The 26,713-nt window shown below is 37.3% G+C and overlaps 1 protein-coding gene across 3 annotated transcripts in view; it reads right to left on the bottom strand.

Moving 5' to 3' along the window:
- Nucleotides 1-26,713, bottom strand: part of SOBP (sine oculis binding protein homolog) — a 165,708-nt gene that overhangs the window by 130,308 nt on the left and 8,687 nt on the right. For all 3 annotated transcript variants that reach the window (XM_081296553.1, XM_081296555.1, XM_081296554.1), the window contains exons 2-3: nucleotides 21,753-21,891; nucleotides 19,780-19,971 (exon numbers count right to left, since the gene is read on the bottom strand). In XM_081296553.1, coding sequence (XP_081152679.1) covers nucleotides 19,780-19,971; nucleotides 21,753-21,891 — 331 coding nt within the window. The remainder of the gene's footprint in view (nucleotides 1-19,779; nucleotides 19,972-21,752; nucleotides 21,892-26,713) is intronic.

Genomic DNA, 26,713 nt, shown 5'->3' with positions numbered 1-26,713 from the left:
CAAAATGTCTTTGAGGAGACAGCTGAAGTGTTAATCAATATTTCCTGATTGATTTTTTTTTTAAGTTAAAGGTCTGCAGTGCAAGCCTTTACTTCTTTATGACTGTGAGACTGGCTCTGCTGCATGCGTTCCATATGAACTCGAACCAGCAAGTGCTACTTCAACACTAACTGATAACACACAACCAGTAATATGTGGATCTCGGGAAGCTATTCTGTTTGCAGGCTAGCAATGCTCTTGCCAGCTCTCTCTTTTTTAAGGAGCAGGGAATCACAACAGGACATGAATAAGTTGGCTTTCCATGTGGATGAAGTGGGAGAACAACTACATCTATAATTTCAAGGGTGCCAGTAAGACTACGCAGACTTCAAAAAATTACTCCTCCACTGCTCACTGAAATTCAGTTCTACTCTTGGAGCATCATTTCTTTGGCTAATGTGTATTAAATCCTGTTAAAATACAAATTCCCTGAAAGCAAGGAAGCTCAATACATATTTATAAATAATGACTTCGATTCTTTCTTTCTTTCTTTTTTTTTTTTTTTTTTTTGGTACTTCAGATTGAGCCCAGCGGTGCTTAACCACCAAGCCACATCCCAGCCCCTTTATATTTTTTTATTTTCAGATGGCCTCACTAAATTGTTGAGGCTGGCTTTGAACCTGCAATTCTTCTACCTCAAGCCTCCTGAGTCACTGAGATCACAGGTGTGTACCACCATGCCTGGCATGAATGATTCTTTCTGAAGAGCAACTCTTCATAAGAAATGGGGAAAACTGCTAGGGATAGGGTTCCAATGACAAGGGCAGAGGGGGAGAGAGGGCAGAGGCTGGGGCATAGAAGTTTCTGGTCATTGCTTAGCTGATGTCTAGTCTTGGGCATATCGCTGGAGGACCCTGAGGGCAACCAGAGTAGACAAAAAAAAAAATACTGTCTGTATCATTACACACTGTAGCATAATGTCAAATATTCTCAGAGTGGCTTTTAAGTATGTCTATAAAACCAGTAGATGTTGACAGGCATATGGAAGAATAGCATATAGGCAGGGGTTGCTGGGAAAGAGATGCAACAGGCAGATGCTTATGACAGTCTCAAGGGAGTGATGACTTTTTTAAGTAAATAAGGTAATAGATGTTCAATGCCTTGCAAACCTAGGTTGCTACTATTTGAAAGGCAATGGGGTTGAGTGCAGAGAGACAGAGACATTGTTAAACTACTAATATCACCCATTCTAGTCAGGGGATATGGGCAAAATGATAAAGAGGATAGGAACATCCACTCTAATGAAGCTGCATAGTTGAAATGAGGATCAAATGAAAGAAAGTATGTACTTTCTATATGTAAATGAGCTTCCTTAGAATGACGGACAATTAGAGCCACAAGAAATGGTAAGTGTCAGCTATACACAATCTGAAGAGGCCTAGTGACCAGACATTCCTCTCTTTAATCCCCTCTCCTCCCATGGAGGACATCTGTAAAACCACGACCCTTGAATACAAGGAACAACCCATTTAACAACTGGTTAAATTTCACTAAGATTAAGAGTAAAGCCATGAGAACTAATAAAAGCCTCACTTACTGCTATTCTTTTAAAAACTTACTTAACTTGAATTAATAGTTGACAAGGTGTTGCCAAATATATCACTGCAGCGCCAGATATTCTGTAATTAATAGATGGGAATTCTTTGTAATTATTACATTAACCATCCACACATGGGTGGATCTTTCTAAATGTCTGAGAAGTTTGCTCCTTTAAAAAGTATCAGAGTAGCAGCTAAAAACGTCTGCCACCTTGGTAACAGAACTGACGAAAATTCCCAAACAGAAGAGTCTGAATTAATAAAATTTTATTGCGCTTTTTTCTCATTAAAGGGACAGATACAATTAAATGATAGAGGCCCATGCAACTATATGAGTCTTTGTAATACCTAAAATACCCCTAGTTTTCTCTTGAAATTAGATTTGAAGGGATTTCAAGAATTTAAATAGTTCACACTCCTTTAAATAGACTAGTACTTAACCCTGAAATAAAATCTAATCTCTACACATAAACCAAAATTGGGTTCCAATAAGTCAAAGAAATGAGCACCTAAAATAACGGAAAAATGATAGAATTTAAAATTAATTTTCAATTTACTAATGGAACTCTTCTGGTCCATGTTTAATTATTTATCTGTGTGTTCTATGTAGATATAGATAGGTAGAGATGGAAAGGGTGTGATTCCAGGAATAATTAAACATTTACACACAGGTCCCTGTGCTAGGTAACTGGTCAAGGATATTGGGTTGAATAGGACATGGCTCACTTGCAAGAAAAAAGGTAGGAAAGTGTGGCTCCTCATGGGACAGGTAGAATGCAATCAATGACAGACGTTCTGAGAGCTGCTGGAGAGTTAAAGCACATTTGAGTTGGATCTTGAAGGACTTGCAGGGGGAGGAAATTCATGTGGAAAGGACAGAGAAAGCTGCACTCTCCTGAGCCAGAGAGTGGCAAACAGTTCAGGGTAGGCAGGAGTCCTGAAAGGCATGCATTTGACCAAGACTTGTGTGAAGGGAATTTGGAGATTAGACCAGCGCTCATGGGCTTAAACAAGGAACTCAGTGAATGTCACTTGGCTGTGGGGTGTGGGGCTCCGCTTTATTCCATACATAACAAGAAACTCCTGGGTGTTTCTCAATAACATCTGATGGGATCCCAGGTGTATTGAGAAATGTTACTCCAGCAGGATGGATCAGAATTCAGAAAGATTGGAATCCAGTTCCACATCTAGAAGTTTTAGCAAAATGAGAGCCGGGTCCACTTCTCATTTTCCCTTGTGTGTTCAGTGCCTCGCACACAACAGTACTCAAACCATGCTGAATGAATGAATAAGTGGACAGATAGATGAATGAATGCACAGGAGAAGGGAGGAAAAGGGATGAAGTCCTGAACACATAAGTGACAGTGGAAATGAACAGAGGACAGATTTAACAGTGAAACTAAACAAAGATCAAAATGTTGGAATGTAGCTGACCCAGAAACAATTCAAATTATAGAAAGTTCATCTTCTTGTGTTTCTAGTTAAAGAAGACCAGAGAAAAGTCCAGTGAGTTCTTTGTGGAAATCAGAATCAAAACAAAATGAAGTTGCTTTACATCCAGTATCCCTTCCCCTCGTATCTTCCCAACACAAAAGCAAGTAAGGAAAATAGACCATAAAGTCACAAAAAAAGTATAAATTGGGCATCTCTATTCTGTAAACCTGAAATCCAAAAAGCTCCAAGATCCAAAACTTCTTGAGGGCTAAGGGGATACCATAGTGAAAAATTCCTGATGGATCACAAAATGCAGGTACTGCATATATAAAATTCCATTCAGGCTATGAGCACAAGGTATATATTAAACATAAATGAATTTCTTTTTTAGACTTGGGTTCCATCCCCAAGATACCCTCATACATACATGCAAATATTTACAAATCTAAAATAACCAAAGCACTTTTGGTTCTGAGCATTTCCAATAAGGGACACTCAATCTGCAATTCTCTGTTGAATACCACACTCAACTGGGATTCTTTAACATGACACTACTAAGCACAGTGGCTCTGGCTGGGTCCCTGACATTGATTTGAATATCTCCCCATGATCGGGCTGATTTGCCAGTGAAGGGGGTCCTTGTAAGTCTCTTTAACAACCTCGTCTCTGAATCTCAGCATCTGCTGTGGAGTCTATATTCTCATCCTAAAGAAGTTGAAGTAGGGGGCTGGGGCTGGGGCTCAGTGGCAGAGCACTTGCCTAGCATGTGTGAGGCACTGGGTTTGATCCTCAGCACCACCTTAAATAAATAAATAAATAAAGGCATTCTGTCCATCTACAGCCACAAAAATAAATAAATAAATAGATAAATAAGTAGGTAGATAAATAAATAAATAAATTGGAGTAGGAAGGGGAAAAGGTAAAACTTCAGAGTAAGGAAAACTCAGAGAGCTATATGCAACATTTCCCAAAGCACATTTCACACACACTCATCTCATGGGGTACTAACTGGGTGTTATTTTTAAAAAGGCGTCCATGATTAAATAGGTAGAAACCCCAAGGGTAAACAAAGTTCAACAATAGACTTTTTACTGCAGGACATTTTGGTTCCACCAATGTATAATTAAGAGTCTTTAAGAGGGCCATCAATTGTGCTGTATTTCACAAATTTGACCATGGACTTGTCTTTTCACAGAAGATTCCCGGGACTGAACTTCTGAGGAAGTCTCCCCGGGGCATGCTGCTCCACTGCCCTACATTAGCACTGAGGCATAAGCATTTCCATGTGGGTCATTAATTATCAGGAAGGTTTTTCCTCTTTTGCCCAGAATTGGCTCCTTAGTTGCCAGGAGCCTCCTTTGTCTGCACTGGGCCAGTGCTGGACATACTGACCAACACTTACAAGTCTGCCAGATTGACCAGAGACATCCATGGTCACAAAGTCCCATAGTGTCTGTTACATGCATCAAACCCAGAGCCCGCAAGCCTTTTCCTGTAAAATCCTAAAGAAAATGGCAGAAATCAACAATAAGGCAAAAGAAGAGTAATACTGCTCTTAACAGACTGAACGATTCCTATTCTCCGGGTGACTGCCATAGACAGAGGCTAAGTAAAATCTTGTCTCTCATCCCTGAGCCTTGAATCTGACCCTCTGAATAATCTAAGATGCTCTGGGACAACAATGCTGCAGTAGAGAGGTTCTCTACTGAACCTCTCTTCCCCCTATGGCCGGAGCCCACTCAGCATCCAGCCCATGATGTACGTGATTAGGGACGAGGGAGTCAAGTCAAAAAGTGTGCACCAGCAAGTCCGCTGCTGATAGAAAAGTTGGAATCTGAGCCTCTGCCATGCCTCAAGGGATGCTATCTCCAAAAAAATACAAATGGTGGTATATTAGGACTAAAGCTGCTTTATATAAGCACCTAAAAGCAAGAAAAGCATTATTAAAAGAACCAAGACCAACTGACTGGACATTATTAACAAGATACTTATCTAATTTAGCTCATGGCTTCTATGTCCAAAGCCTCCCAGACATCTTAGCAAGCCATGTCCAAAACTGCACTTGGACACACACCCCTCAGCCAGGCCCCTTTACCATGTTTCCCATCCACCCAGTTATTTGTTGGCAGAAAGCTGCATTCTTCTCCATCTCACCTTTCACATTCTGTTCTCCCTAAATATTTTTATAATATACCCATTCGTTCATTCAATCAATATTCAGCAAGTCTACTTATATGCCAGGCATAGATGTATTGCTCTCCATCCCAGTGAGGCCACCAAGACTTCCTGCTCATAGTACAAGTGGCCTCCTCACACTCCCATTCAGTTCATTCTCTCCACTCTGTCTCCAGGGAAATCTAAACATAAATCTGACCACTGCTCTCACCTGCTCAAAACCCTTCAGTGGCATCCACTGCCCTCAAAATGAAGGTGGAACTCCTTGGCATGGTCTTAGCAGCCCCCATGACCAGGCCAGCAACTCAGCCCATTTACACTAAAGGACTCTGGCTTCTGGCCCTTCCTTAGGGCTCTTTCCATTTTGAGACTATACATGTGCTGCTTCCTCACCCTGTACCCCAAAATCCTTGAACAATTCAGTCCTTTCTATTATATCTTAATCCTCATCTTAGGGGGGTCTTCCCTGATTTCAAACCTGGTCAGATCTCACAGCAGTCTGGAGGTGATAATCTTCATTTGATTGAGGTGTGTCGTTGTTTTATGTCTATCTCTTTCACCAAACTGTGAGCCAGGTAAGATAGGAACCATGTCTACCTTGTTCACTAGAATGAAATGCTGACCTAGGGATTCAGCCTAAGAGGGGAGGTAAGCAGAATCCTGACAAGCCAAGGGCACCATCTTTGGTAATCACTCAGAACAAAGTTGGCTTAGAGGGAAATACCAGTGAAAAGCTTCAGAAGAGAATTGGATCATTATTTCTACTTTCATCAACCAAGTTCACAAACTAAGTCTTCTCAATTTAATAGGAACTTTGAAAATTTAGCATTGGGAATGCCCCTAGAATAACCAGAAACACAGACATCCTCTAACAAACAAAGGAAGGCACAGCTAACATTTCTCCTTGGAGACCTGGGGCAGGGTATCTTGAATGTATGATCCCAAATAGGTCATAATCCCAAAAAGAGCTTAGATAATGCCAAGAAAAGTTCTAAGCTGCCTTCAGGATCATAAGAGTATGTGATTTAGTATTGATAATTAGATGGTATTCCCACTTCAAAAGTGGGTTCTGATCTGGTTTCAACCATTAATGCAACTAAATGACCTTGAGAAGGTCATTTAGTCTCTCTAGACTCATTTTCTTCATCTGTAAAACAGAGCCTTTAACTAGATGTACTCATAGGCACCTTCTAAATAAAATTCTAGGATTCTAAATCTCTGAAAATAACAAGATCCATTTAAAGGAGTGCAGGCAAAGGGTATTCTTTTTCCTTTCCTTTTTCTTGAATCTCTGACCAAATTTCTTCACTTTTTTTCCTTCTGTATGGTCACCACTGTTGTCCCTTACCCTTACTATAAGAAGCTGAGCAATTACTTTGGATGATAGGACAATTTTAGAATGGCCCTTTCTGAGGACCACATATTTACACCACTAAGAAACTGGTACTCTTGTTTTCACTCTTTTATTATATATTTATGCTGAACTTAAAAGGGAAAAGATAAATATTTGTTTTCTAACTTTTCAAATATGTTCCATTAACTTCTTGTCTTTCTCTGTGGACTTCCATATTTTTATTCTGAATGTCCCAGAAATCAGAATCTGAGACAAAGACATATGTTGGTGGATTATTGAGCATATGATTCTGGGAAGTAGGAGAGAAAGACAAGAGGAATGAACCTGAGGAGGAGGAAGAGATAGCATAAGCCTGTGTTATTGGGTTGGCCACTAAGGGAGGCTGGTGTTCAAACACACAGGTAATCATTGGAGTTTATGAAACGTACTTCAGAACTATTTCCCCAGGGGATAAGAGGTAGAATTTATTCATTAGGTCTCATCCCCCATTGATCTAGTCTGCTAATTCCCTTACACTTTCAGTTGGCACATGAGTGAATGATTGTCATGCATGGGATGTCCAAGCTGGCAAGTCAGAGAAATCCCCCATCAGGGAACTAGAGACTATGTCACAGGCATAAGGCAGGATACTTTCAAAAGGCACATGCCCAAGCTGGTCAAAGTACACCAGCAATCCCATAGCCAAGAGGATTCAGAGTGGTGCACACAGGTGTCCCTACACAAAGCTGCCACCACTGTAGAATAGTCTCTCAAGTGCAGTACTACTGACATTTCAGCCGGATCATTTGTTGTGCGTTGTCCTGTGCATCAGAAGATGTTCAGCAGCATTGCTGGCTTCTATCCACATTCCCTCTCCCAGCTGTAACAACCAAAAATGTCTCCAGATATTCCCACCTGTTCCCTGGGGGGACCAAATTACCCACTGATAAGAACCATGAGTGTAGAAATATTGTGAATTCTACTTTTGTCCTTCACCCATTCTCCTTAATATCTCTCCATTTTGCACCATATCAAAAGTCACACTCAAGTAGACCACACGGGGGATATTTATGCCTTATGCCTATAATTTAATTTTTAGGCTTCACCATGATTCATTTGCATTTAGCTGGATAATTCCTTCATAATAAAGAATGATGGGATTTTAAATACTCTACATGATTTGAGATAGTCAAGAACAGGCTAGATGTAGGACTAAAATGTCAAAATTACATTATTGGACTTAATTGCTAAATTTTTAAAGAGTTAAAATTCTTTTTAACAATGGAAACCCAGATATCTAAGCAGGATTCTTAACATTTTATGAGACAAGGATCATTTTGAGAAAAAGGGACAAGGTTTCCCTAACTTATGCATAAGTGATATGCACACAATTTCATATTCCACTTCAAGGCCCACATTTGCCCACCTAAACCCATCTGAGGAACCCCTAAGAGTCCATCTTAATTATTACTGATGAATGTTTGAGTTGTCTCCAGTTTTTAGTTATTATGCTTAATGGCTTCTATAAAGATTCTTCCTGTGTCTCACAAATTCACATATTTATTTCAAGTACAAATCTAAGATGCAATTATCAGATGCTGAGATATATGTTAAGTTCAGATTAATAGATATTGCCAATAAGCTTTCAAGAGTACTTATATTAGGGGCTGGGGTTGTAGCTCAGTGGTGGAGCACTTGCCGAGCCCATGTGAGGCATTGGGTTCTATCCTCAGCACCACATAAAAAAAATAAAATAAGGTTATAAAATATATTTGAAAGAAATACTTATATTAATTTAGCTATGCATGAGAGTTCAGTTGTTCCGTGTCTTCCTGAGCACTTGGTAATGTTAGCCTTTCTCATTTTAGCCATTTTATTGTGTGTGATCTGTTATCTCATTGATCTTAAATTTTATATCCCTGATGATTAGTGAAATTGAGCAACTTTTAACATATTTATTAATCACTTGGACACTTTCTTTGGTGCAGTACCTATTTATGTTTTTTTTTTTTTTTGCTTATTTTTCTATTGGATGGTTTTCTTTTTTATTTATAATGGTTATTTTTCGTTTGTTCATTTGATTTTTGGTCTAGGGATCAAACTCAGGGATGCTTTAGCACTGAGCTACATCCCCTCAGTCCTTTTTGTTTTTTATTTTGAGACAGAGTCTTGCTAAATTGCTGAAGCTGGCCTTAAATTTATAATCTACCTGTCTTGGCCTCACCAGTAGCTGGGATTACAGATGTGTGCCACTGCACTGAATTGATAAGAATTCTTTATATATGTTTAATGAGCCTTGTATTGAGATATTATAAACATAATAAACATCATCTCCTATTCAATGACTTGCCATTTTATTCTTTAAAAAGATATTCTGTAAACAGAAATACTTTATTCTATAAAGAGAAACATTTCATTTTAATATAGTTTATCTAATCAACATTTTCCTCTATGATGTGTGGTTTTTTGTGCATAGTTTAAGGATACTGGCCTATCCTAACTACATAAATATTCTCCTAAGCTCTTTCTAGAAACTCTTTGTTTTACTTGCCACATTAAGAATAATAATCCTGGCTGAGAAGAATGGCACATGCCTGTAACCCCAGCTACTTAGGAAGCTGAGGCAGGAGTATCACAAATTCAAAAACAATCGGGGCAACTTAGCAGGACGCTGTCTTAAAATTAAAAATACAGCTGGGTGCCGTGGCACACACCTGTCATCCCAGCATCTTGGGAGGTTGAGGCAGGAGGATTGTGAGTTCAAAGCCAGCCTCTGCAAAAGCAAGGTGCTACACAACTCAATGAGACCATGTCTCTAAATTAAATACAAAATGGGACTGGGGATATGGCTCAGTGGTCAAGTGCTCCTGTGTCCAATCGCAGGTAACCCTTCCCCCCCAAAAAAAATTAAAAATACAAAAAAGGGCTGGGAATGTACAGCTTTATGGTAGAATACCCCTGGATTCAATTCCCACTACGGCAAAAACAAAACAAAACAAAAAAACAATCATCTGTCTAAAATTTATTTTTGTGAATGGTATGAGGTAAAGAAACACGTTTTTTTTCATGAGCACATTTATTGGAAAGATTATCCTTTATGTGGATGCTGACACACAAGGTTGGGGAGGGGGGCTGGATGTTCACTGGAATCAACAAAGGGGAATGAAGGGAGAGGAGGGAGAATGGGAATAGGAAAGATAGTAGAATGATGGGACATAACTTTCCTGTGTTCATATATGAACACATGACCAGTGAAACTCCACATCACGTACAAGTGCAAGAACGGGATCCTAATTAGAATAAGTTATACTCCACATATGTACAATATGTCAAAGTACACTCTACTGTCATGTATATCTAAAAAGAGCAAATTAAAATATACTATGTGTAATAAAGTATCTGAAAGCTTAAAAAACAGGAATAAGTATGATAAAAATATAAAATCATATTTTCATTATTTAAAAAAGGATTACCCTTTCCCCACTGCTCTACAGTGTCACCTTTGCTATCATCTACTGAATCTTTATGTTCCCCAAATGCCTCTGTTGAAGCCCTAATTCTCAATGTGATGGTACTTGGAAATAGAGCCTTTGAGGAGCAATGATGGTTGGATAAGGACTTGAGGGCGGGTCTCTCATGATGGGATTGGTGTCTTTATAAGCAGAGACACCAGAAAGCCTACTGCCTGTCAACTTCATGAGGTAAGAGCAAGAAAGCAGTCATCTGCAACTGAAGGCAAGAGCCCTCACCAGACACCAACCCTGGTGGCACCTAATCTTGACTTCTAGTCTCCAGAAATATTAGAAAGTAAACTTGAATTGTTTAAGCCACCCAATTTATGAAATTTTATTATGGCTACCTAAACTCTCTTAAACCTTTGCTATAAATCAAAGATCAGATTATATTTGTTTCTGGACACTGTCGCATTGATTTATGTGTATATCCTTGCATTTTTACTTCATCATTTTAATTATTCTAATCTCATAATAAGCCTTGAGCCCTAGTCATATAAGTCTTCCATTTTTTTTTCTCTTCAAGATTGTCTTGGATATTATTGCCCCTTTGCATCTCCATGCAAATTTTAGAAACAATCTTTTAATTTCCACAAAATTGAACGGCAGGATTCTTGTCAGAATTAAATGAAATACATAGATTAATTTAGGAAGAATATGCCTCTTTACAATGGTCCATAAACATGATATGTTCCTCCATTGATTTATGTCTTCTTTAATTTTTCTGAGCAATGTTTAGATTTCCTGAGTATTTTAAGGTTTAATGCTATTTTAAGTAATATTTTCAAGCTTTGCTTGTTTTGGGGGGTTTTTGTTTGTTTGTTGGTACCAGGGAGTAAACCCAGGTGCACTGAACCACTAAGACACATCCCCAACTCTTTTTATTTTTTATTTTGAGACAGGGCCTTGCTAAATTGCTGAGGTTGACATAGAATTTGTGATCTTCCTTCCTAAGCCTCTGGAGCCACTGGTATTACAGGCATGTGCCATAAGCTTTGTTTTTTGTTTTGTGGTTAGTATATAGACTTATAATTGATTTGAGGGTATCGATTTATGTTTAAAAATCTTGATAAATATACTAATTAATTATAATAGTTTACCTATAGATTAAGTTGGATATCTATTCAAAATGGCATTCTACCTTTCAAAACTCTTTAAAATGTAATAGTTACCTTATTATATTTTTCTGTGAATTCCAGTACAAAATTGAATAGAAAGGTGATAATAGTTATCTTTCTCTTGTTCTTGACCTTAACGGGAACACTTTGAATATTTCCTCATAATTCCTCATTAGACATGTCTGTTGTGGGTGTTTTGTGGATCTCTTGTCAGATTAAGGAAGTTTTAGTCTACTCCCACTTTTCCAAGAGTTTTTATTATTTATTGTGTTTTATCAAATTATATTTATGTATCTACTAAGATTGTATAAGATATTTCTTTATTCTGTTAATTTGGTTAATTATACTGACTAATTTTTAAAGTTTAAACCAAACCAACCTTGCATTCCTAGAAAAAAATAATCCAAATTAAATGTGATTTATTATCCTTTTGCATATAACTTGGCTTAGTTTGCTATAATTTTGTTCAGGATTTTTGCATCAATGTTCATGATGAACAGAAGTTTTCAATTTTAATGTAACTCAATTACATTAAATTATAACTTTCCTTACTTAAAATGCCCTTGGCACATACTGCGATCAATATTGTGCCAGGATTATAAAATGAGTGAAAGTATTTCTTCTTTTTCTATTCCCTAAGAGAGTTTCTCCAAGTTCAGTTTTATTTTTTCCTTAAATGTTTCATAGAATTTACCACTGAAGCCATCTAGGTCTAGAATATTCTTCATGAAAAGAACTTAATTATTTGATTTCTTTAATAGATGTAGGGCTACTTATGTTTCTGTTTCTTCTTGTGCCTGATTTGGTAAGCTAAATATAATATTACTTCTCTTTTACAGAAAGTCTAGGAATTACTTCCAATGATCACTGCCTCTGTGTAACATCAAAATGATTAGGTCTATCATGAACTGAATTTAATTTCCATGTATGTCTGAGTTTGTTAGGATGAACCAACTACTAAGTATAACCATAAAAATCTAATTTAAAAATAATAATACTAAATAATTATGTTTAATAGCATATGGATGATAATAGTCTTTATTTAGTTGCATTTCATATTTCTAGCACTTTTCATCTTTAAAATTAGGTCTATTATTTCAACTCACTCATTCAGAGTAAATATATTAACAAGCATTGAAAGTTGTCCTAAGTGGCATAAATTTCCCACCAGACTTTTGACTGCTATACTTATACTCATAAATGAGTTTGCTTTAAATTTGTTCGATCAACTAAAAACTATATATTAAGACATATTAAAATATCCCTTTCAGATAATAAAATCAGGTGAATGATTAACTATACAAGTCACAAAATTAGGATCTTATAAATGTAGGAAAATTACAAGTCACCTAAGGTAAGCACATCATTTGCAGATGAGGAACTAAGGATCAGAGAGGGTGACTTGTTCAAGAGTAGATAGGTAATAAATGGCAGAGCTGGCATTAATTACACTGGCCTCCTGATTATTGCTCTGACAGTCTTTCTACCATCCCATGCTACCAACCAAATTATACATTTCTTCTAGTATTAAGAATGATCAAACATACTAAAATTGCCTGACTTTTTTAAAAGAACTTTGTATTTAAAAAAAAAAAAGAAAGAAAGCAGAACCCATATCATAATTACCTAACATGTTAATGTTTCAATTGGGGCCTTTTATTATTATTGTTACTTTGAATTTCAAATGACTATCTTTCTAGTCTATATTGTTTCAGGTACCATTTTTTTTTCAACTGTATAAATATAACAAACAGTTCTTGATTATCTGACTTTCTGGCACCTTACTTTTTTTTTTTTTTTTTTTTTTTTTTTGTACCAGGGATTAATCTCATTTGCACTTAACCACTGAACCACATCCCCAGGCCTTTTTATTTTTAATTTTGAGACAGGGTCTCACAAAGTTGCTTAGGGCCTCCCTAAAGTTTTTGAGGCTGGCTTTGAACTTGTGATCTTCCAGCCTCAGCCTCCTGAGTTGCTAGGATTACAGGTGTGCTCCATCGGGCCAGCTACACTACTTTTAACAGTCCTTGTACTTCCACATTGCACTCTCCAAATACAGATACAATTATACCATACATTCTAAAATGAAACTGTAATGATGTTTTGATTATATGCCAGTTATACTGTAAGTTCTTAGTAGTCGGGGATAATGATATATATTTGTATTTATTTGTCTAGTACAATGTAAGGAACATTTAATAAATACTTAATGAACTAAAATACTGATGTAGTGTTTTGGATAACCGAGTGGTTATGAATATGAGAAATAATGCATAGGTTCAAATATCAACTCTGCCACTTATAACTTATGTGACCTCAGGCATGTTGCTTAACTTCTCTGTGTCTCAGTTTACTCATCTATAAAATAATAACAGAGGCATCCTCATAAATTCATTGTGAAAATTAAATGATATAATCTATTAGAATATCGCCTAGCCCATAAGAATCATTCAGAAATTATTAACTATGATGAGATTATATCACGTTATTAACTGCTCCTATTCCTGCCATTCATCATAATTCTTCCTATCCCTATCCTAAGTGACTTAGGAAACTGAGAGTTCAGTGAATCTCTTTTTTATTTTTTGAGAAATATATCTGGTACATAAATAGTAAGTCATCCAAATCCCATTAACTCTAGGTAATTTTATTTAATAATCATATTTTAAGAGTTGGACAAATAAATAAAACGCCAAAGCAATTTTGATTAAATCCTGTTTTCTCAATGGCTATTTGGAATACATCATTCATATGCAAGCCCCAAGAATATTGAATAACAGATAAAATAAATAATGACCATAATGCAAACCACATTCTGATTCCCACTTTCCTGCAAGTAACAACTCCATGTAAGACTTGTAAGAGCCAAAAAGTAACATGCTTATTAACTGTGGGTTACTCAGCTATATACATAGAGCTTAGCAGATCACGCGGGTGTTTCCATATTCTCAGTTAAGCTAATTGTTCCTTGGAGTCCAGTTCTTATAACCTCTTAGGAATTTCAAGATTTGCCTGAAAAAATAGATCATATTTCCATGACTATGCCTGAACACAAATTGGGAAAGATCACTGAATGCAAACCATCCTGGAGAACAGGAAACGGTCATTGTTTTCAAAGAAAGGCCAGACGTTCCTGCACACAGGAAATCAAGCTGGCCTTAGGAGACTGAGTTTATCTTCTTACACATGAACCTGGGCATAAACCTGGGCACATAATGTGGACGGGCTCCCCCTTTTCCCTCACCCTTGGACACATGGCGAGGAATACAAATACCGGCACTTATCATTGGAGGCAAAAGACATTTTATTCAAAACTGCCACACAAATGCATCAAGAAAAGTATATTCCGTCCTTTTTTCGCATTCCATCTCATTTTTAAAGTATTCAGGGATTTACCAGGGATTCTGGACTCAGAACAAGCAAGTTGTAAGCCTGTGGGAAAACCTGTCAAAAGATTCGAATCTACAATGTGGTTTCCTAGATACACAGTGTTTTCTGCAGCAGTGAAGCTTCACCTCAATATGTATATATATAGAGAGAGGGGGGGGTGCGTGAGCTTCATTTCATCTTTTCTTGTGAACAAAAATAATTACACAAATAATTTCATTGATTTTTTTTTTTTAATTCTTGGGAGTAGAATGTCATCATGGTACAAGTCTGAAATGAGGAGGAAAAAACTCCTGGTTTTGGCTCCAACTGGGCTACAGTTGACCCTGGTTGCTCTGACCAGAGGTTGATAAGATGGGGAGACCCAAATCCGCCTAACTACTGCAGATAACAGATGTGTGTCCATGGAGCCAAGTGCTGTTACTCTTGTAAAGCAGTAAAGACCATTATAAGGTCTTTGTAAATGATTTTTTTTTTCATAAATCCCTTCTGAAGCCAGATGTAGTGGTGCACACCTATAATCCCAGTGGCTTAGGAGGCTAAGGCAGGAGGATCATGAATTCAAAGCCAGCCTCAGCAACTTAGGTGCTAAGCAACTCAGTGAGATCCTGTCAATAAAAACAAAAAAGGGCTGGGGATGTGGCGCAGTGGTTGAGTGCCCCCGAGTTCAATCATTGGTACCAAAAAAATCCCTTCTAAATGCTTTACTTCAATGGTCCAGCCTCAGGGGAATAGGGCAGGGACCAGGTTTTAGTGGAGACTCACTACAGCACAGTTCTTGCCATCCATTCCAAAAGCCCTTTCCTGGCACAGTCCTCTTTGAATCAAGTCCCAAAGGACTGGGACCATATTAAAACCTTTAACATGAGAAGAATTACAGCAAGGTGACAATGCAATTAACCTGAGTAATCTTTCAAAACTCACTGATAATATATAATTTTTGGTACTTTAGACTCCATTCAGGATGTGATTTTTTTTTTTAATTAGTAAAGAAGGAGGTTTTCAGATCTGTTCAAACTAAAAGAATAAAGGCATGTTTGCATAAAAAGAAAGAATTGGTCAATGCTTTTCATTGTTTTTCGTAATCTTACAACAGTTTTTCAAATGGCTGCTCTGCAGCTTTATTCTGCTCACTTTTCAGACTCTGCAGAAAAGTCTGTGATTATTATTTAAGGATCATGGTGATTCCCTTCACTGCATAGGGGGGAAAAAAGGCAAAATCAGGGCTATTATCCTGTGTTTATAACAAGTCTATCACCATAGTAACACCTTCGATGTCACAAACAGTACATCAAGGACCAAAGGCTGTCTCTGAGGGGGAAGGGCAATTAGCCTCAAAGATGGACACACACATGTGAGGTCAAAGAAGGGTCAATGCTGTGATAATCACCAAGACACAGGGTGCTCCCCTTCTCCAGAGGAAAGAGGGTGGGCCAGAAGAACAGTTCCCCAGGCCCAGAAGCAAGCTACACCCACACTTCTGTACACAGCTGTGCAAAAGGAGTGGAAATCCAAGCAAATGTGGTATCACTGTGTTCCCAATCATGAGTATTCCACTGGGCTCTCTGGCTGCCAAGACATGGAGGGGTTCCAGTGGTAAGCCTGCCCAAGCGCATGAAATACACTCTAGCAAGGGAACCAGTGCCTGGCCAGATGGAGCCCTCTGGTACCCTGGAAGAGAAGTAATTCCCTCGTGGTGGCAAGCACTTAAAAACCCAAGCTAGGTTCTATCCCCACCAGGCCATCTCGTTCAAAGACCCACAGATTCTTAGGGTTAAAGAAGGCTAGGTTCTCAGGGTAAGATCAACTCTCCCAAAAGATAGGCACTTTTAAAAAATACCCTTTTGCAGGAAAAAGCTGTATATCCTGCCACTGGAGGATATGTAAGTAGAATATTAATAAGCATTATTATTCTGATAGTCTAGGGAAGCTTTATAAAAGTATTCTGAAAATGCAACCTTATATTAAAAAAAAATAGTGGAATCCATAGCAGTGGGGCACCCCTGTAATCTCAGCTACGCAGAAGGCTGAGGCAGGAGGTTCACAAATTCCAGACTAGTCTCAGCCTCGAACTTAGTAATCTTAGCTCAAGTGCATAGAAGTCACCTTACCTTGAGGAAGCTACTTAACCTATCTGAGCGTCAGTTCTATTTAATGATATCTAACATGCAATTTCCTGGAGTTATTGTAAAGACTGAACTGAATAAAGAATGTAAATGAGTTTCATGAACTCTAAAGGATTTAACATAAATGTAAAGTATTATTAGCTTACAGTACAAAAGGAATCATTTGAAACATGACATAGGAATCCAAAGCTTACATACAATCCTCATCTTCTCTATCCTGAGAGATGGACACTAGCATGACATAGTCATTGCTAAATTGTTCAGGGTCTGATTAGCAGAAGACCATTAGCTGCTGGCTATTGTACCCTTTATCAGTAACCTTCAGGAATGTCTTTGGTTAACATGACAGGGAGGAGGACCTCGACTCAATTACCTTGAATAACAACTCTGGTAAAAGTTTTAGTAAAGGAAGAGTTGAAATAATCAACCAGGTGGAAGTTTCTGTATAATGTATGAACTTGAATGACTTAATTAAGAGCAATGGAATCCTTGCTTTATATCAAGAAAGCTGTGGTTATGCTCAGACAGGTTGGGGCTAATCCAGATAAAATACTCATATTCTCTCAGTGAACCACTTGTCTTACATACGTGCAGTAAGATTTGTATATCAGTCATTTATTCAACAAATATTGGTATGCCGGGGCTTACTGTATACCTTTAAGACCACTATTTTCCTGCCCTTTTTGCTGAACCCTCCTTAAAATATTACACAGCACACCTTGTCAAGCCCACAGCCAGTTTCTGAAACCCTATTCATCTTCTTGTTATAGTGAGACTTGGCTAATCTCACCCTAGCACAAGCATCAGTAAACTATAGCCCCTGGGTCAAACCCAGCCCACTGTCCTTTTGGTAAATAAAATTTTAAGGGAACACAGCCACATGCACTGGTTTATATATTATCTATGGCCACCTTCCTGCTACAACAGTGGAGTCTAAAGCGATAGAGGCGGCATGGCCCACAAACCCTAAAGTACTATCTGGCCCTTTACAGAAAATGTTTGGTGACCCCTGCCCTAGATGGCATGACTAAAAACATAATTCGTTTCTCTGGTAAGTTTCAGTTTAGAAACAAACACAGTAAGCTCCTAGAAAGCATAGAACATTCCTGTTTCTTTGTCTTGTCTTGTAGAACCCTCAACCTTATAGAAGAGAGTCAAGGTTAGAGCAGTTACAAAAAAATTAAACATGTCCTTCCCTACTTTCTGTTTTCCACAGATGAGTGCCTTGGCGTTCCATGGTAGACAGCATAAAACCACTGGTGTTCGGTTACTCTGGTCTCTAATTCCTCAGAGTTCCTATGTCTAAGACTTCCAAGGCTCAATTTTTGGCCTCTATCCCTTTGCATATTTATTTCCTGATCTGATGTGGAATTAGAGTTAAATAGGAGCTGTGTGCTTGAATTCCACGTGGCTGGCTCAGCAGGAAACTCCAGGGCAGGTTTTTTGGCATGCTGAATTCATGTTAGCCTCAGCTATGCTAATTTCTAAAGCTGTTTGCTTTGCGCAAATAAATCTTAGAGACGAATTTGCATTTGGATGCACACCTTTTTATGCACAAATTATGTGCATGATAACTCTAGGGCAGAATAAGGACTGAAAAAATAGAAAGGTATGGTGTTTACATTTCTACAACAACTCCATGAGGTAAGACTGTGCCCCACCCACCCCTTTTATAGATGGGAAAACTGAAAAGAGGAAACCTTACTTAACTTGCCCACATTGACAAAGCAGGCTATTGACAAAGCCTAGAATGAAAATCAAACTTTCTGATTGGAAGCTCATAGTCTTGTCACTTAGTCACACTACTTTATTGATACACTCAACAACATCACCTCTCACCTAAGCCATGGAACATATATCCAAACATGAATGCTACAATTACAAAATAAGTTGCTCTCCCCCACCCCCAGTTGGCCTACGCAAAATATGACTTTGGTCCTTGGGAGAGAAATTAGGACCAAAAATCACAACCAACCCATCAAAGGAAATAGAAACACTAAGGCAACTTTACATGATATGCCAATTATATTAGTCATGAGATAAACACAATTATAAATGATTTTAACAAGTAAATGGATTTTAATGACATATCTAAGGACATCAGTATGAAAGGACACTTTTACTGCTAAAATGTAGTAGACCGACAAGAGAATGTGGCTCTAACCATGAAAGAAAATGAAAAATGTGAGCAACACTTAGAAAACAATGTAAATACATCCATAACATAAGCCTGGGAACTTAAATCTACCAATTTCCTGTTTATGGAAACATAACCAAACACCTAGCTTCCCTAATAAAAAATACAAGCATTAGCTTTATTTTTATTACAATAAATGCTATTATTGTAATTCAGTATTTATCATTCTTCAATCTAATACACAGAAAAAAAAACTAGTGTCACAATTAAGCATACTAGCATAATTCCAACATTTTATAGCAAGCCAGATACAATATTATTTAACTTTTTTCTCTGTGTGAAACATATCAGTAGCCAAGCTTGCAATATCATAAAGCTCAGCTCATTGCCATCCAGATCTAATACACTGCCATCCAATTTTCTGGAAATATAAAAGAACTGATTACATTTTCATGCAAGTGAAATTCAGATCTCCATCTTTTTTAAGCTCTCAAAGACAGCTTTCCAGGAATTAGAAAGAACTCTGTGGAGACAGTGCATAATCTAGCTAGGTTCTTGAATGGATTTAGACGAAGGCATATTGAGGGACATGCCTGCCACATGTCCTTTTACAAAACTACCCCTTTCTTCAGAAACTCCACAAAACCAGATTTTCCTTACGTACTGCCCAGTTCAAAATTGCTTTTTTTCTTGCTAATCAGTCATTGTATTTTTCTTATTTTAAAAAACATCTAAACTTTTTTTTTTTAAATAAGTGAATTCAGAGAAGGAAAATAATTATTTTATAGTTGGTGGTAAAACCTAAGCAGTAGTAGGGGACTTTTCCTGATGTAGCAATAAAATACTTTAAATGAGACATGCACTAACATTTCCCATCTACAAAGTTGCTAAAACAGTCTTCAAGTTCATTTGAGCACTTAAGAGTTATTTATACTACAGTTATGTGAATGGTTAACATTGGAAACTCCAGTAATGCTTACCTGCTGGTGGCTTTATGAAAGGTGGAGGAATTAAAGGTACAATAATGGGCACATTGCCATGATCCTTTGACCCTGCAGGTGAGTCACTGACACTGAGTCCATTTCCAGTGGCAAGCCCTGAATAGCCTGTGCTTATATTGTATGGTGAAATAACACTGTCCTCGGGTAATTTTGGTTTTGGCAAAGAATTTTCTGTAAAAGAAAAAAACGATATTCAATATGACAAAAAGAACTTATTCAGCAGACTTAAATTTTCCCTTATTTCCTCGAGTAAAATGGTCATGTAACAAAACAAGTTTTTCCTTGCAAACCTTTAAACAATTTACCAGAACTCCACAGTCCATCCTGGAGCTTTTTAGTCTTGTTACCATAAATTTCCAATGGGCTCCTTTATAATTTGCTCCACTATGATAGCTAATATCCCAGTTGAATCATGGTGATGAATTTTAGCACTGTAAAATCCCATAGAAAATTGAGAGGCAATTAACCTTTTCCACATACAAAGTGATATATAGCAGGCAAGGCTCTCCCGCTACCAGAGGGAAAGCCTAAAGCAGCTTTGTGACTAGGTCCCACCCAACTGTAAACTTAAGACTATAATATAATCTACTGAACCAATGAGAAAGAAGCGGATGATTCAGATCAGCTGTGGCACCAAGTATTGATGACGCTCCTCAAAAATCAACAAAAAAATGAAAATAAAGAAAACTTACAATGATATAAACTTTATTTATAAATACTTTATCCTTGTATTTGAATCATCGACAAAAAAAGCTTCAACCATGGAAAACAACGTTTTCCCTATAATAGCATATTCTGGCACTCTCTCTTTCCATATTCCCCAGGGGCAAAGATTATTACCTAGGCTAAGTATTATATGAGCTATAAGTCTATAGAATTTAAACTCATGACTTGCATTTTTCATTTACAGTGAAATTGATGACACTATCTGAGTAACACGATATGTACAATTTCATAGCAAGCTTAACATAAAATTTGTCGCGTACATTCAATTCCACACACATGCCTGCAGGACAGCTCATTTACATTTTGTTGCTTAGCGTGTAAGAAGAAAAAAAAATACTATCTCAAAGACTGAAAAAAAGTGCTTGAGCAGGTAGTTCATGCCAACAGATTTTGAATACAACACAAGTACTGGGCAAATTGCCAGTGATAATGCACAATTAGTTTTGCCCACATTTTATTAAAATTCCCCAAATTGGTTGCTTTTTCACATGTTCCTCCTCTTATCTTTTATAAACAAACCCTTATTCCAAATTTAGGTTCATAAATTCTGTGTTCATACAAGCTTTCCCTTTAGATATCTGGCACTGCTGTCCACTGGTACAATCAATGTAACTTCGACTCTGCCAATCCTCTTTAATTTCCACTCTTTGGCTGGGCTTCGATGAAAATTCTTACAGAACCTTATAGGATCTAATCCTCTACTCCCCTCTTACTCCTCTTCTCACCCTACTCAAGGGTGTGGGGGCAGAGGAAGACTGAAAACTTCAAGCACAAAATGAAAACAGAATTCCTACCCCAGAAAAAGGAAGGGGGTTTACAAAACGAACAGAATCTCTCTTAGAGTCTGAAAATGTAAACCTAACATTGCACATAGCAGGAAGTCCTAGTCCCTGACAACTGATGGCATATCAAAGGGATCAGGAAACTAGAAGTTAGCAAACATTGCCCCTTTTCTATGAATTTGTGGGAAGGACCACAGCACTTAAAGTCCCGAGTCTTTGTCTAGTTCTTCCATTGCTGGAAGGAGATTAAATTGTGTCTACTTTTATTTTAGGTTGAGCTCTTATTTCTGTGAAGTTCTGCTTATAGGAAAGCACTACTGGAGATGTATAGTTAAATCAACCATGGGCATAGTCAACAAAAGGAGTCCCAAAGCAACTCAGTTCTGAAGAGTTGTGATAGTTAATCCTCTTTCACATGAACAAAGGGACATTAAATGTCATTACCTTTGAGAACAGAAATGTGCTGCCGGCTCTCCCCATCTGTAGGGTAACTCCTGAATTCAATATCTTCACCATCTTTCAATTCAACCTTATCATAGCCATACCAGCCAAGGAGTTCATTCATGGTGTTTTCTGCAAAGTTCTGAAAGAGAAGCATAGGCTACTACTTATTTCTATAATCAATAACTATTTGAAAAGAAGACATAAATTGAATTGTTTGCCTTGCCCCATTTAATGTCAGCCTTACCCTTCTTCCCCTAGAGTATTGTTCATTTTTTCAAATCACGTTCAAAAATTGTAATGCATTTAAATCACAAAATGACACATCCAATTATGACAGGCCTTCAGACATTTTCAATTTAAAGATAATGAGAAAAAATGGTATTTGTCAGTTTTTCCTATGAATAGGAAGTCATATTTTACCATATTCTTCTGCAAAGTCTGTATCCCACACTAACGCAAAAATATTGTAAGGTAAAGCATAAGAAACAGCTAAGAAAAGATTTTGAAAATGAAAACAATTAATCAACCTTTTTGTGGTTCAGATTAATTTAAATTAGAATTGCTTTCTGATTCAGGTATTGTTTCTTAACATGACTCTTATCTCAGATAAAGCAAAATCTCAACAAAGAAATAATTTCTCAATTGTCAACCATTATCATACAGAAAACTGAATAGGTTACAAGGGTCTCCCTTTTTAAATTTTCCTCTTTGCAAGAGTATTTTTTTAAAATCAAGGCACAATTTGCTTTATAAATTGTATTGGTGGCAGATTCTTTCTCCATGAAATGAAAGGTCATTATGATTGTATTCTGATGAGTGACATAAAAGTACCAAATAACTTTAAGGTTACTAGCCAGACCAGGCTTTGGATAATGTATGAAGTCACTTTACAAACTATAAGTCAATATATAAGTGTAATTTATTGTTACTGTTATTAGAGATATCAAAATTTGAAAATAATGAGTATAGCTAGATGGATTTAATGAAGTATTTATTTTTAATAACTCATCAATTGCTCGATCTGGAAATAAGATGTGAGACTATGTGAGTTAATGATCTTAGTGCTCATATATACCTTAATAGTCTATCTGGCAGGGCACCATGAGTCTCCGAGACTGAGTGAGGAAAACTATATATTCTAACCTTCTCTGTGGCTCACAGAATCTTTCACTATTCTCCTAGAAGCTGTCATTTCTGAATTACACTAGGATGTATAATTTATGTACTTGAAACAAAGCACCAAGGCTAAGCTAGAGTGTACACAGCCTCAACGTGTGAGTTCCATGTTTTCTCAAATTTCAAGACTTTAGATTTCAGCAGGGGTTGCATAAAAAATAAAAGATAATACATTACTAACTCCATGAAAACAAACCTGACATTTCAAACCATCCACAGGATGCTACATTTTTTGCTTTCGTACCCACTTAATTAAGCTCTGAACTCCAACTGGGTCAATCTGTGATGGTATAGTGCACCAGCAATTTAAAAAAAAAAAAAAATCTAGCCAGATTGATTCAATGTGACCATCCACAAGGCCAACAGTCAGCCATATCAAGCTTTAGTGAGGCATTTATTCTCTCTGATGGCTGATCCTGTCCATATTAAATAGACATTCTTTTCCTGAATGCACAAAGATGATATGATCGATATGAATAATAAGCTCAGCAACTTCAGGAATACCACTGAGGAGGACTGGGCTAAATGCTGCTGTACTCAATCAAAAGAGATTCTTTTAATGAGGCGTCACTCTCCCCTAACACCTAATTTCTTTCACTGAGGCCGAGTGCCTGACTCAAGAATGACAGTCCCTAAGCACACAAATCAAGGTCCTCCATCAGTGGTCTGGCAGCAGAAATCTCCAAGGATGAAACTTACCTTGCATGGAAAAACCAATTCTCAACAGCATTAAAAGCCAAGTTCAAGCCATCCTATTGGTCTGGATGCTATTTGTCCTGATCTCTAAGAAAACTGTGCCAATAAGTCAGAAAATCTTTGGCACAGTAATTCCTGGCTACCATATCCAGTTTTGTCCACCGTCCCTATCCAGGCGCCACTTTCTCCAGTTCTGTCTAAACTCTAAAGTCACACAAAGGCTATAGATGCATAATTCATGCACCAACCTTCCAGCCAAGGATATAGATTTGTTTGTTTTAGTCCAGCTGCAAATCCATTCAGCCTTTCAGACCCAACCCTGGGGAGGGGATACAGAAGTCTCAGACATTTGGAGAAAAACTGAAACCTCAACTGGATTATTAACACCAAATTCACATTGTTTGAGCATCTTAACTGCATCAGTTTAGTTTATGGCTCCTGCTGAAAACTCAGAGGCTTCACAGACGATCAATATGAACTTGATCTATTCCATGATTTTCGAGTTACTATAAATGTCAGGGAAAATAAACTCTAAAACATCCCCTTTCTTGTCACTGAAAATAAAAATAAACACCTTAATGTTTTGATATATGACTGCAAAAGCTGAAAACAAAAGGTTTATAAAGACTCGAGCTATAAGTCTCAAACCTTTCAAGAAAGGCGGTGCAAGATGAAAGAAAAAGAGAAACAAACACTGAAATTTCTTGTAATTTAGTTGTGAGAAATAGACTATTACCTCTGTTGCATGCACTACTGTTTAAGAAACCAAACACTCCCAAGGAATAAATTATTTAATTTTCTAAAAAATCCTAATTATAATTTGATGGTAGATATTAGATGGGCTCATTATGGTGCTACACCAAAGCAAATGCAATAGATGTTTTCAGTTATCTTCTAAGAAATATAACATATTCTGAGAGGTGAAATTAATGTTTATGACCTCTAAGGGTTTTCAAGTCTTTCTGGTAGAGAATTCTAACAATTATTTTTTGTATTATCATCCTTTAAAAAAGTATTGTCTATCTAAAAGAATTATTTCTTCCCAAGCTGGATATAGTGGCACACACCTATAATCCCAGCTACCCCGGTATCTGAGGTAGGAGGATCATAAGTTCAAGGCCAGACTGGGCAGCTTAATGAGAACTTTTCTCAAAATAAAATAGAAAGGACTGGGGATTTAGGTCAGTGATAGAGCACTTGCCTAGCATGTGTGAGGCTCTGAGTTCAATCACTAGTACTGCAAAAAGAAAAGAAAAAGAATTATTCCTTTTCTAAGTAATTTTCTTGCTTGTTATTTAAAAAAAAGTAAGATGAGAAGAGTTAAAATGGAGAGTTTTAAGGTAAGAATGTTCAATAATAAAACAAGCTACTGCCAGTGTGGTGGTGCACACCTATAATCCCAGTGATTCAGGAGGCTGAGGCAGGATTATGGCTAGTTCAAAGCCAGCTACAGCAATTTAGTGAGGCTTTAAGCAACTTAGTGAGACCTTGTCTCAAAAATTAAAAATAAAAAGGTATGAGGATGTAGCTCAGTGGTAAAGCACCCCTGAGTTCAACCAGCACTGCCCCCCCCAAAAAAAAAACTATTGTACTAAGAGATCATAAAATTTCCTTCTCCCCAAAATCTTTACCAAGCATTTCTCTTGAGACCTAGGGCAGGAAACTAAGCAGAATCTCTTTAAAATTCCTTCCAGCTTTAGAATTCTATGAAATCAAGAAACTTCTACTTATATGAAAAATAAAATACCTTTTACAAAGAAATTTCATAATTATAGTGCTCACACATGATGAATTTTACTGAGCAGTCATTATTTCAAATATTTTATCACTGCTCCCATAAACCATCAAAATATGCCAGAAATTTCAATATTTTGGCATCCGAATTACATTTCGCAGACTGCTTCTTGCCCTTGGAAGTGACACAAAAATCCTCTTTCATACCATGTGGTCCAATTTAGGTTTGGAAAATAGGTCACTAAAATTCTAATGATAATGTCTAATACTCTATAGCACTTTGCAGTGTTTCCACATCCTTTCATTCTCCTGCCCCTCTCAATAACCCTATGTGTTAAGTATGTAGTTTTCACAATAAACTTTCAGTGAACTTATGTGACATCATCATTTTATGACAGAAAATTAGAGCATCAAGAAGGTAAAAGATAGGCATGGCTGATCACCCAGGAAAGTAAAAACTAAAACACATATCATTTGATACTTACAGCAGGCCTCTTTCTCTTAGAAATTCTATATAGTCTAATGTGTGGCAATTGCAAAGAAGCTCCCCCAACCCCGGGCCAATCACAGAGTGGCAAAGAAACCATGCCATAGGATGTCAGTATCATATACCAAAAGGGATCAACAAGGGAACATCTGCCTGTGATGAGACTTTGCTTGCTTTCAGATTCAATCATTGGCTTCTACTCTCCTTAATATGGTCATAGAAGGGGTGCTCAAAATTCACAATTAAAACTGAGTCTTCTGGGGCTGGGGTTATGGCTCAGTGGTAGAGCGCTCCGCTCACACGTGCAAGGCCCTGGGTTCGATCCTCAGCACCACATAAAAATAAATAAATAAATAAAATAAAGTTATTGTGTACAACTACAAAAAATAAATAAATATATTTTAAAAACTGAGTCTTCTTATTTTATAGTTTTTTGACATCACATGTAACTCTAAGTGCTTTGTACTACTAATACCTAATTTCCCTACCTTGTCCTCACCCTCTCCAATTTCCCTCTCTCACTTTCAGTGCTTCTGAGGAAAAAAACAGAATCCTAACATTTAGTCTGAAAACATACTTTCTTCCTAAAATTAATAATAAATAAGCGGGTATTAAAAAGGTAAATAGAAAGAAAATTTTACAATTTCTTCAATCCTTCTGAGTTCTTTCCATACCAACAAAAATAAATTTTTGCCAGGGGTACAGGGATTGAATTCTGGGGCATTCGACCACTGAGCCGCATCCCCAGCCCTATTTTGTATTTTATTTAGAGACAGGGTTTCACCGAGTTGCTTAGTACCTGGCTATTGCTGAGTCTGGCTTTGAACCTGCAGTTCTCCTGCCTCAGCTTCCCAAGCCGCTGGGATTA

This window comes from Spermophilus citellus (genome assembly GCF_964194105.1).
Source record: "Spermophilus citellus genome assembly, chromosome: 5".
Taxonomy (NCBI): domain Eukaryota; kingdom Metazoa; phylum Chordata; class Mammalia; order Rodentia; family Sciuridae; genus Spermophilus; species Spermophilus citellus.
The sequence above is the reverse complement of the archived record's forward strand: the minus strand, read 5'-3'. Positions and strand labels throughout refer to the sequence as shown.